Source organism: Leptodactylus fuscus, chromosome 3 (genome assembly GCF_031893055.1).
Source record: "Leptodactylus fuscus isolate aLepFus1 chromosome 3, aLepFus1.hap2, whole genome shotgun sequence".
NCBI classification, from domain to species: Eukaryota; Metazoa; Chordata; class Amphibia; order Anura; family Leptodactylidae; genus Leptodactylus; species Leptodactylus fuscus.
The window spans coordinates 47,862,102-47,874,598 of record NC_134267.1 but is presented as its reverse complement, the minus strand read 5'-3'; the positions used below and the strand labels follow the sequence as shown (position 1 = coordinate 47,874,598).

The window sequence follows — 12,497 nt, the reverse complement described above, 5'->3', positions numbered from 1 at the left end:
GCCCTGGTGGCTCATCAGACATTATATTATAATTTCTCCTTCCACCTTGCCCCCACAGTACAATGTCCCTTATACTGTACACTTTGCCCCCACAAATTTATGTGCCCTTTCCAGGATGCCCCCACAGTATAATGTCCCCTTTCCGGGTTGTCCTCCCAATATAAGATAAGATAATCCTATAATAGTCCCACAGTGGGGAAATTTCAGTATGTCACAGCAGCATGGTAATACAGATACAGGATAATACAATGTCCACTTTTTGAGGTTGCCTCCCCCTCATACCAGTATGATATCCCCTTTTCAGGTTACCCTTCCCAGTATCAAATAACAGAAAAAAAAAACACTTAATACTCACTTTTCACTGTTCCCCTGTTGTCTTTTGTTGCAGCTTCAGGGAGCAACAGGCACAATATAAGTGACTTCACTCCATCGCACCTCCAGCTCACTAGCAGTACACGGGGGGCAGAGACAGCAGAATGGCCGCATAGGAGCAGACGACTCCCTGCATCACCATTGTACTTCTGGAGGATGCAGATGAGTTGGAGCTGTGACATATCGGGGTAGCCTAGGATTAAGATCACTGCACCCAAAACAAATCAGTGACTTTCTGCACGTGGCAGCCTTGTAAATGGATTAACCCTGTAATGACCAACCTGTTTTAGGGCTTACTGGGCAAACCATTTTTTGAAAGGTTTTATGTCATCACATACCAAGACCTGTAGCTTTTTTCTTTTTCTGTCAATGTCACTGTATAAGAGCTTGGTTTTTTTTTTGTGTGGGGACAACAGGTAGTGTTTAATGGTACCATTTTGGGGTACATATATCTCATTGATTAACTTTTATTACCTGTTCCTGTGAAGGAATAGAGAAAAAAAAAATTTGCAGGTGCCTTTTTATGCTATAAATGTTGCACTATTCACCTTGTGAACCTGATAAATATATTCAGTAGGTGAAATGATTGAATTGATACCAAACTTTGTAAAGTTTTTTTTATGTTTTACTACATTTGCAAACTAGAAGCCTTTTTAGTAATAACATTTTTTTTTCCATCATTACTTTCCAAGACCCGAATCAATGTTTTTTGGGTTTTTTGTCAACAGAGGGTTCAGGGCTTATATTTTGTGGGATGACCTAACGTTTTTTATTTTTTTAAATTGCAACTCTGGTATTGTTCTTCTAGATTTTTATCTGTCCACTGTGCCAGGAGAATAACATTACTGTTGTATTACTCATGTCATTGGCAATATTCAATATATGTTATGTTTTTATTTTTTGTTAAAATTTTAGGATGGACATTTATGTGTTATAATGATTTTTCTGTTTTTTGTTTTTTTTTCATTGTAATTTTTTTTTTAATACAAGGCAGACCTTAACTTGCCATCTAGTACAGTGATTATACCATCTGTCATACTCAGACAGCTATTCTTTTAGGCAGAACTTTACAAAAGGCAGCCCTGGGTAAAGGAATCAAACCCATGCAATGTTGTTTGCAAGGGTGCTGATGCCTACAGAAAAGATCCCCCTCCCTCCAATATCTGTTAGATGCCCTGGTTGCTGTTGACCACAGTATCTAAAGGGTTAAACACCAGAGAGCGGCACAGCAGGTGCCTGTATCTGAATACACAGCAATACACCTGCTGCTGTCGGTGCCCGACACCCTATTCTATTCTTCCGCAATTGATGTATAAAGTCAGTTGTGGTCAACTAAGGCCCATCACTAACCGACATAGAAAGTCTATCTGTCTGTCTCCACTTTTATTCTTTATGACGCTGTGCTGGACTTACGTATATTTCATTTGGGCTCGATAGTTGTGTCCCAACACACTTGTTCCATCCAACTGAGGCCGTCACAGTGAAGTTGGTACTGATGGTTCTACCACCTATAACTCAACTTTTCTGTTGTAAGTGGTAAAGTGGTTGCCTGGTTGTGGTTGAATGATGGCAGATCCACACAACTATGCTATAAAATATGACTGAAACGCTTACAAATGTAAGGTTGAGAACCATATACAATGGTTATGAAACAAAACGTTCCACAAGCACATAGACATATGATGTTGTCAGACTTTTTGGGCCACGAGATGATGAATGTTATTGCTAAGTATATGTTTAATGTAAGAGCAAATTACTATCTTTTGTTATGACATTTGTAGGATTCTGTGATTCACTTACGGTAACAATAAAAGTCAGAATCAAACCTATAAAACTTTGTGTGATGGTGTATAAACTGAAAAAACAAATGGGACTTTCATCAAAGAGTAAGGTGTGGTGGAAATATGTGTTGTCATATTCAGTGAACGCATATGTGGTCTTTAGTGCGGATAAAACTGTTAGTAATAAGGCGAGGTTCACATCATGTTTTTACATATAGTTCATGCCTCCATTTTAAAATTAAAAACAAATGGCAAATAAACAGGTGCCTTAGAAAGGGCAGTGAATTACATCACTTGTCCTACAGGTCTGTGGTTTTAGCAATTATGTCTAAACAATAAGATAAAGTTCACATAGCAGGCAAACAAAACAGCATTTCTTAAGCAATATATTTAGGATAAGTCTTCAATTCACATAAGCTACCAGTATAGATAGGATCCTTGAGATGGGACAACCCCTTAAATTATTGCCTTATAGTATTGGATTGAACAAACTTTTGGTAATAAGCTGCAAAAATACATTACATATGTATTACTTCAATCTTGTATCCCCCTATAGTCTGGGCTTTCTTGATTCTTCCTAAGGTTCCCATCTTGGAATGTACAATATGTGTTTAGTACATCCTCAATTCATATAAATGTCCCCAGAAAGTACTTAAAGGGGTATTTCAGTATTTACAAGTTACCCTTTATTCCCAGGATAGAGGATACTGCCAAATCTGGTCTGACCACTAGGACATCCACCAATCTTATGTACCCCATTTGAATGGAAAAGAAACATGTGCATGTGTTTTTATGCTCTTCATTCTGTGGGACTTTCAATGAGAAGCCATTATGGCCATTGTCACCATAATGGGATTTTATGGACCTGTTTAACCTATGCCTTGGGATCTTTCCCAGACACAGTGTGAAAAGTGCCATATTCTTTCTTTAGAATCTGTAAGGGCTGCCAATGGTTGAGCTTCTTACAACACTAACACAAAGTCTTATTGACCTAACCTGTCTGGTGCCAGAATACTAAATCCAAATGTCCCCCAAAATGGCTACTACTAAGGAATAAATTGCCTTATTACTGCATCTTGCATTTTCCAGCTTTATGCTGGACACTCAGGAGTTAAGTGACCTTTTCTATGTTGTGTGCAAAAAGCAGTGGCTTCTGCTCTGTTTCTAGAAGGTGGAAGGACTTTAGTGGTACCTGTTGTAGTTAGCCTGTAACCATAGCTATAGAAGAGGGAACAAGCTTGTGGAAGAACCAACCAACAGCTCTTCAGACCTGTTAGAGGCATCTACGGTTACAACAGGTAGCCCCATGTCACCGCACCCCTACTTGTGGAATTGTTTTTAATAAAAATCTAAACACAAGAACAAGGTGGCATGGTCTGAAATTATTTGGTGGGGGGAGAGAACAGATGCAATGTCAGTTAATAATATTTCATTGGAAGAGTAGATGAGGTGTGGTGGTGCTAGAGCAACTGTTTTCTTTTTTTCATCAAGGAAATTCTTTCCTAGAATTCCCAGCAGAACACATACAGCCTGTAAGACTCTGCACATCTGAAAGGTGGCCACAAAGGCAGTCTCCTCTGTGTTGAAGGACAACCGTGGTCCAATTCTTGCTGTGTTCACATCTGTGCCAGGTGTCTACCCGGGTCACAAATCACTAGCCGCAAAAGTCCTGCAAGTCTGACCTTTTCATTTGGTAGTTTCAATTAAAAATAAAAATAATGGACATCCAATAGAACCCATTCTAGTCAATGGAGTCCCTCGGTCTCAATTCATGTATGCTATTTTTGTGATCCATTCCTCTGGTCATCTGACAGAAACCAGGTGTGAACCTAGCTCTAAAAAGATCTATTTAGTTTTATGAAAACACTGTTTTTGGACTGTGAGGCTTGAGTCTAATGCCAATGCCAGCATAATGCATCTCATCTTCCATGGGAGCTTCAGTAGCATGAGATGGCATCTACATACTGTACAGACCTCTTGGCTCCCGTACTGTACAGATTGTTCAGGGCTCTGTGTGTCACAGTCATCAGATTGTAATATCTTATCCTAAGGATACACCATTAATATTTACACTTGGACAACTCCTTTAAGCAGTTGACTGATGCTAAGTATACTATGTATGTTGGTTTAGTTACTGTATATACAGTAAATACTGAATATCGCTTAGGAATTGATGACTTTTCATCTGATTTTATCATATATTTTTTTCACCAGATCATGAGGCTAAACAACCAGTCGAGGATACGGAACCAAGCACACTACTCTTTGAAACTGTATGTAGAACATTCATTAATAATCAGACATTGTACTTTTCTATTCTGCCTATGTACTGCTTCACATTTATATTGCTAAGTCCCTTGATAAAGAGAAATAAAGAGATAATAACTTGCAGAATTGCTCGGGCTGTCACCCTGCGTGCTGTTGTTATTCTGGTGAGCAGATACAGATGTAAAACCTACTTAACCTCAATACTAGGGTGTCATGCATACATGATACCTAACAAAACATCATGAAAAACCTATTCGATATCCGTATTAAAGATTATAACATCATCATCCAACAAGAGATTAATTTAGTCATGAATAAATGTTATTATCGCAAAATATCGAAGAAGAGCAAACCACATTAAAAACAACAAAAACACAATATTGCATCGATATATGAGTGGAGGTCGCAGGGTCTCTCAGCCTATAGAAACCATATAAACAAAGAGTATAAATGAGAGTGTGCTATGTTTTAATAAGGTGTGATGGGATACTTGAGCACATAAGGAGTTAAATATCACAAATGGTTAATAAATATAACTAGGCAACACCCCTAAGATTGGGGAGTAATGTAATCTGTTGTATCATTATTATAGCTGTATATACCCCATATATTCCCGTATGTACTATAACTATACTATAGCTATAATGATATAACAGATTACATTATTCCCCAATCTTAGGGGTGTTGCCTAGTTATATTTATTAACCATTTGTGATATTTAACTCCTTATGTGCTCAAGTATCCCATCACACCTTATTAAAACATAGCACACTCTCATTTATACTCTTTGTTTATATGGTTTCTATAGGCTGAGAGACCCTGCGACCTCCACTCATATACAGTATCGATGCGATATTGTGTTTTTGTTGTTTTTAATGTGGTTTGCTCTTCTTTGATATTTTGTGATAATAAAATTTATTGATGATTTTTTTATTTGCTGTTCCATCGGTCATCATCATTTGGCTATTCTAATACTTACTGCAACAGTGTCTGGAGGACGCGCAGATACACATGGTAGACAGTTTTTTCAACCGATATGGGAACTCACATCAACCATCTTTAATTAGGTACAAAGTGGAATGGTCATAGACTAAGAACTGAATGTTTGTCTCCCAACAGACAGACAAGTATCCGGTGCAAGATACGGCGCTCCCAAAAGGTAAGAAATTCATCTAGCTGGGTGGAGATCAAAACAGAAAAACATAGTAAGTCTAGGTTCACACTATAGTGGGCTCTCTGTCTGTATGGTGTCTGCTGTGGGATGCAAATGACGCAACGCCTAACCAGTAACCTGCAGAGCCCATAGACTATAATGAGGTCTGTTGGGTGTCCATCGGGTTTCTGCCGATTTTCTACTAAAGGACTTCTCTCTGTTAGGTTCTAATGTACAGTCATGGCCAAAAGTTTTGAGAATGACACAAATCTTATATTTTCACATGATCCGCTGCCCTCTGGTTTTTATGTGTGTTTGTCGGATGTTTTTATCACATACAGAAATATAATTGCAATCATATTATGAGTAACAAAAGCTTATATTGATAGTTAGAATGAGTTAATGCAGCAAGTCAATATTTGCAGTGTTGACCCTTCTTCTTCAGGACCTCTGCAATTCTCCCTGGCATGCTCTCAATCAACTTCTGGACCGAATCCTGACTGATAGCAGTCCATTCTTGCACAATCAATGCTTGCATTTTGTCAGAATTTGTAGGTTTTTGTTTGTCCACCCATCTCTTGATGATTGACCACAAGTTCTCAATGGGATTAAGCTCTGGGGAGTTTCCAGGCCATGGACCCAAAATCTCTATGTTTTGTTCCCTGAGCCATTTAGTTATCACCTTTGCTTTATGGCAAGGTGCTCCATCATGCTGGAAAAGGCATTGTTGATCGCCAAACTGCTCTTGGACAGTTGGGAGAAGTTGATCTTGGAGGACATTCTGGTACCATTCTTTATTCATGCCTGTGTTTTTAGATAAGACTGTGAGAGAGCCGATTCCCTTGGATAAGAATCAACCCCACACCTGAATGGTTTCAGGATGCTTTACAGTTGGCATGAGACAAGACTGGTGGTAGCACTCACCTCGTCTTCTCCGAATAAGCTGTTTTCCAGATGTCCCAAACAATCGAAAAGGGGATTCATCAGAGAAAATGACTTTACCCCAGTCCTCAGCAGTCCACTCCCTGTACCTTTTGCAGAATATCAGTCTGTCCCTGATGTTTTTTCTGGAGAGAAGTGGCTATTCTGCTGCCCTCCTTGAGACCAGGCCTTGCTGCAAGAGTTTCCACCTCACAGTGCGTGCAGATGCACTCACACCTGCCTGCTGCCATTCCTGAGCAAGCTCTGCACTGTTGGTAGCCCGATCCTGCAGCTGAAACACTTTTAAGAGACGTCCTGGTGCTTGCTGGTCTTTCTTGGGTACCCTGGAGCCTTTTTGCCAACAATGGAACCTCTCTCCTTGAAGTTCTTGATGATGCGATAGACTGTTGACAGAGGTGCAATCTTTCTAGCTGCAATACTCTTCCCTGTTAGGCCATTTTTGTGCAGTGCAATGATGACTGCACGTGTTTCTTTAGAGATAACCATGGTTAACAGAAGAGAAACAATGATGCCAAGCACCAGCCTCCTTTTAAAGTGTCCAGTGGTGTCATTCTTACTTAATCATGACAGATTGATCTCCAGCCCTGTCCTCATCAACACCCACACCTGTGTTAATGGAGCAATCACTGAAACGATGTTAGCTGGTCCTTTTAAGGCAGGGCTGCAATGATGTTGAAATGTGTTTTGGGGGATAAAGTTAATTTTCTAGGCAAATATTGACTTTCCAAGTAATTGCTGTTAAACTGATCACGCTTTATAACATTCTGGAGTATATGCAAATTGCCATTAGGAAAACTGAAGCAGTAGACTTTGTAAAAAATTATATTTGTATCATTCTCAAAACTTTTGGCCATGACTGTAGATGTCACCCTAGCCAAACAATCACAGAACAGATTTCAATTTCAAGGGTACTGTAAAAGGGTGCGCTGTGGGTATAAAAAACTGTTTTTAAGGAAGAATTATTGTTTGTCTGCATAAAATTATAGTACATTATGTGATATAAAGAAGAAACCTTGCACAACACATATAACCAGACACTACGCAGAAAGGAGTGCTGGGATATTTTAACTCAGAATCCTTCAGAATTGTGAGTAGAGATCTAGACTATAATATACAGTCATGAGAAAAACAAAGTGCACTCTCTTTGAATTCTATAGTTTCACGTAACAGGACATATATATAAAACATCTGCTCCATAATTCTTAAAATTAGGTAAGTACAACCTCAGATGAACAAGATGTGACAGATTAGTGTTTTATCATTTATTTAACAGAAACGAGACCAAAGTGCAGAGGCAGTGTATGGAAAGCTAAGCAGACCCTTATTGCTCCAAAAAGACCATTTGAATATTGACAGAAAAAAAAAGCGATATCTCAGCAATGGAGGCTCCGGGTCACAAAGGGAAAACACTGCTTGGTTCAGAGTGGTGCATGGCAGGGCCGTTTTAAAACATTGGTTGACCCTGTGCAAAGATTTTATAAGTGGCACCCCCATCACCATCACCTGACCAGAACAAATTATAATGCTCCCTCAATGGCCCCCATGTAGTACAATGCCCCTTAGTGGCTCTCACATAGTATAATGGTTTCCTAGTGGCCACATACAATAGTCATCTTATAATGTCCCCCTCCAGGTTGCCCCCACAGATTCTTGTCCCCCTCCAGGTTGCCCCCACCATGCCCCCTCCCAAGTTGCTCCCACTGTGTCATGCCCCCCTCAGGTTGCTCCACAGTATCATGTCCCCCTACACAAACATGTCCCATTCAGATTGCCCCCACAATATCATGTCCTCACCCTGGCGTTGCCTCCACAGTATCATGTCCCCCCCACTCCCCCAGGTTGCCCCTACAGTGTCACGCGCCCCCCCCCCCCCATCTCCCAGGTTGCTCCCATTCACTCCTCTCTGGTCCCGGAGTCTTTAAGGAATAACAGGCACGATGTAAGTGATGCCACTACATCGCGCCTCCTACACCCAGGACACTGAGAGCAAAAACAGTGGCTAGGTGGTGAAGCAAGGAGTGGATGGCTCTCTACTTCATCACTGGCCTCAACTCATCGGCGTCCAGAGGATGCCGATGAGTTGGGGTAGCTCGGACCCACTGCCCTGTCCTGCTGTCCAAAGGGGGCTCCCGCTACCATAAGGCCCGATGCAAGTGCACCGTTGGCCCTATGGTTAAAGCGGCCCTGGTGCATGGCACAGTACGCTCACTGCTTTACATACAGGCGGTATACAGCATCTCATGCAGTCTATACGCCCATATAATAAACTGGGAAGAATATTCAACAAACTACCCAGATTTTTACATATAGATGCATTCGGTAGCTGGTCAACCAATGTCCTCCCTCCTGAGCTCCATCTCCTCACTTTCACTGCGAGGCCCCCATCACCAGTCACCTTGCTCACAGCGCTAGTCCAAGGCAAGGGCTAGCTGGGAAGCTAATACTGAAAAACAATGGGAGGTAGTTAATATTTCCATTTGGCTAGTGGGAATTAATTCTTCTTTTAAGACCTTCTAAAGACCAGAAGTTTTTTGGTCCTGATACATAAACCAATATCAAGGGTGCACCTTGTGTTATTCACACCTATACGCTGTAATGCAGGATCGCTAATGTAACATATTTACACAATTAGTAAACATTTTAATTATGTAAATTGTAAAATAATGATCCAAGAAATGTGTTTTAAGGGAAAACAATGAGCATTTTTATTCTAATACCAGAGTATATAGCAAATATACTATACCTGACATGATACTATATATGTCACAAATGAAGTTCTACAAAATCATCAAACCAACTTTCATGATGTAAAATGAATTTTTCAGAATGTGAACTCATCAAAAAGATCTGACCCCAAGGTGACATTCCTTCATTACATCATAAGTGAACATCATAGAAAGGACTTTCCCTGAAATCTTATATATAGCCCGAGGCTGCAGCATTGACACCATGTTCTGGCCAGGCTATCTGTTACTAGTGAACTCTCTGTCATGAGCACCATATTGGGATATCGTATTATGGGCTTACATGGTCAAACTCACTTGGGCAATACTCAATAGATTGGTGCAGATTAAGTTTTGGCTCATTGCTGGAGATGGCACCAGGGTCTGCCATACTGGCAATATAACCGGTGAATAGGAGATACATGTTCTTGGCTGAAAGAAAACTTTATTGATCAAAAATGATACTGGGTTTTGTAACAATGAGGTGTAAGCGGCAATCTGTATGCAGATTATATTGTTGTGTATAAATACAGCTTTAGTCATTACCCACCTCAGGAGCCCCAAAAATAACTAAATTGTGTTCCAATAATAATACATTATTTAATAAAGTTCTATGTCCCTGAAAATATTAATTCATTTTCTGGAGTAAAGGGGTCATATTTGTGGTGCATGTTTGGTGCAACACCCTTTCTTGAACCATATGTGCTCCAGAACCCCCATTCTACACCCCACTTGCCCAGGGGTGAACCTAGCCTTTTTGCCACCTGAGGCGGACGACAGAAAGACGTTTCCCAAATCCCAACCCTACCACCACCACACCCCCCCACACACACACGGCAAAAAGGCTAGGTTCATCCCTGACTGCACAGCATGTAGTCCAAAAATTGTTTCAATTTTTGGACCCCATGCTGTGTAGTGATTAACCCCCTCCCCCCACCGGTGTCCACTTACCTGCAGCTCCCTGTTCTTCTGGGTCCGTTCCTCTGTCTGGTCTTCAGAGCGCCCCCCCCTCCCCCCCTCCGCGTGTAGGACGCAGGCACACGTCGGGTGCAGGCCTGATTACGTGGCCACATCACCCGGCGTGTTGGGAGGAGGGGGAGGAGGGGCGGAGGGGGCGGCGTTAGCAGGTAGAGAGCAGGCAGGGAGAGGACCTGCTCTCTGCTAAGCGTGAGGGGCGGCCGGTGGAGCAGCGCTGCTAATAGGTAAGTTAAAGCAGCGCTGCGTCCACAGGGCCTCCCCTATCCACCGCTTGCTTCAGGTGGCCTCTTGAGAGGTGCGGCGCTGCACTTGCCATATTATGTGAATATGAGTGGGGTGGAACAGAACAAGGACGCTTTGGCCTGACATTTTTTTTTTCTCTGAAATGGCCAATAACCATTGCAAAGATGTGGGTGGAAACATTGTGGATTCTCTTGGGGTGTTGTCTCTGTGTACTGCATGTCATGCAGGGTTACTCTGAGGCTAAAGACCCACGTAGTGTCCCGCAGCAAAAAAGCGCTGCGGGGAAAACTGAGGCAGCAACACGTCGCATTTTTTTCCTACAATGGTTTTCATAGAAAGCTCATAGAGGATTCCTCTGTTGACTTTTGGCTAGTGAAATGGATATTCACAGATTCTTAAAGATTAGGAGTCTCCAATTTTATAACATATTCACTAAAATCCTTTGAATAGAGACACTGGCTCGTTGTCTCCATTCTATAGGGAAATGGCCAGTGTTTCCATAGGTATAGTTGACTTGCTACAATTCCCCCCCCCCCAAAAAAAAAAAAAAAAAGGACACACGTAATAGACACTTTGAAGTCAATCTGGCTTCAACACTGTTTTTCACTTTTGCATGAATAAACCCACAAGTACAAAGAGGAGTTTGATCAGAATCGCACCATTTTGATACAGACGAGTAAATGTATGGCTAGATGTATGCAGCCATATGCTATAGTCTGCCTCCGACATTTACCATGATATTAAAATAAACATACATGTGCACACTCTCTACATATACCGTGTTACTATAGAGTTTAACTATGTACATGTATACACACATGTATACTCGCTACCTACAAGCTCACTACAGTCAAGTGCAAGTCAATGGTAGTTTTACCCTTCCTTATATGTAGACAAGCATAACAATTTAAGTATCTCAACATTTTTAAAAATCTCCCACATTAGGTAGTGTTCACACTGTTGTTAGATATTGAGTTCCGCACACAGTTCTATTCTTGCTCATAAAGTGGCAGGACCCTTGATAGGGCACATGTCAACAAAGGAGGGGGGGTCTCTCTGACACCATTGGGATTCGCCATACATCTTATCCAGTGATACGTTGTTGCTTCCCTCGTGAAACCGTGGTTACCTAAACCCAACTACCCGACTCCTCTTCTAGTTCTTCACTAACTTCACGTTACATGATGCAAGAGTTTGTCGCAATGACTCTTTCCCAATAAATGGCATATACAGACGACATGTACTATGGCGGTGTTGTCGGGAGCCCCAGCAGACGTTTTATCGTATAGTCAGAATTAGGAAACGCGACCATGAAAATTTCCTAAATCATTCTGAAAATGAATAAATTAGTTCTAAATTATTAGTGTTGGCATGAAGTTTTATTTATAATAGTTCGCCTCGGTAAAAATCTACTGAAGCGCTGTACAAATAGTTTAATATCATGGAAGATTAAAGGATTTTTAGCTGCACATAGATTGTAATGGGAAATTCTCTTAGCAAGTTGGAATAAACTAATTTCATTAGTAATAGTGCTTGATAATCACTTGTAACCCCTTCATCTGTCTGGATGGGAGCCATGTTATTCTGCTTCATGCCCAGGGGATGGATAGGAGGAGCTGCCAGCGACATGTATAGACGCAGCCGGGTTCTTTCATCTGTTACTTAGACTTACGTGAACTTATACATACGAACGGTAAAATGTAGTTACATGAAGCTGTCGACCTAGATTCACATCGCTCTGTTCCAGGAATATATTCTCTGATACAACAAACTAGATATATTTTATATTTTAAAACAGTGGAATTTCCATTGACATTTCTGTATAAAGTATCAGTTACCATAGTGGTCTGTTAATGTACTTAAAGGGGGTTTCCATTTGCATATACATTACTCTAAATATTTGTTTTAGTGAATACTAAGGAAGCGTTCACCACTATTGTTGTTTCATAGGTACTCTTCATCGTGCTGTTCTTCTGTTACTCCTCCTGGAAGGCCATGAATACATAGAATGCAGTGGTGTGTTACCATTCCCTTGAC

The 12,497-nt window shown here is 41.0% G+C and overlaps 1 protein-coding gene across 1 annotated transcript in view; it reads left to right on the top strand.

The window, feature by feature from the left end:
• Nucleotides 1–12,497, top strand: part of EDARADD (EDAR associated via death domain) — a 44,635-nt gene that overhangs the window by 24,153 nt on the left and 7,985 nt on the right. The window contains exons 2-3 of the mRNA XM_075267560.1: nt 4,368–4,426; nt 5,541–5,580. Of these exons, the coding sequence (XP_075123661.1) occupies nt 4,368–4,426; nt 5,541–5,580 (99 nt within the window). The remainder of the gene's footprint in view (nt 1–4,367; nt 4,427–5,540; nt 5,581–12,497) is intronic.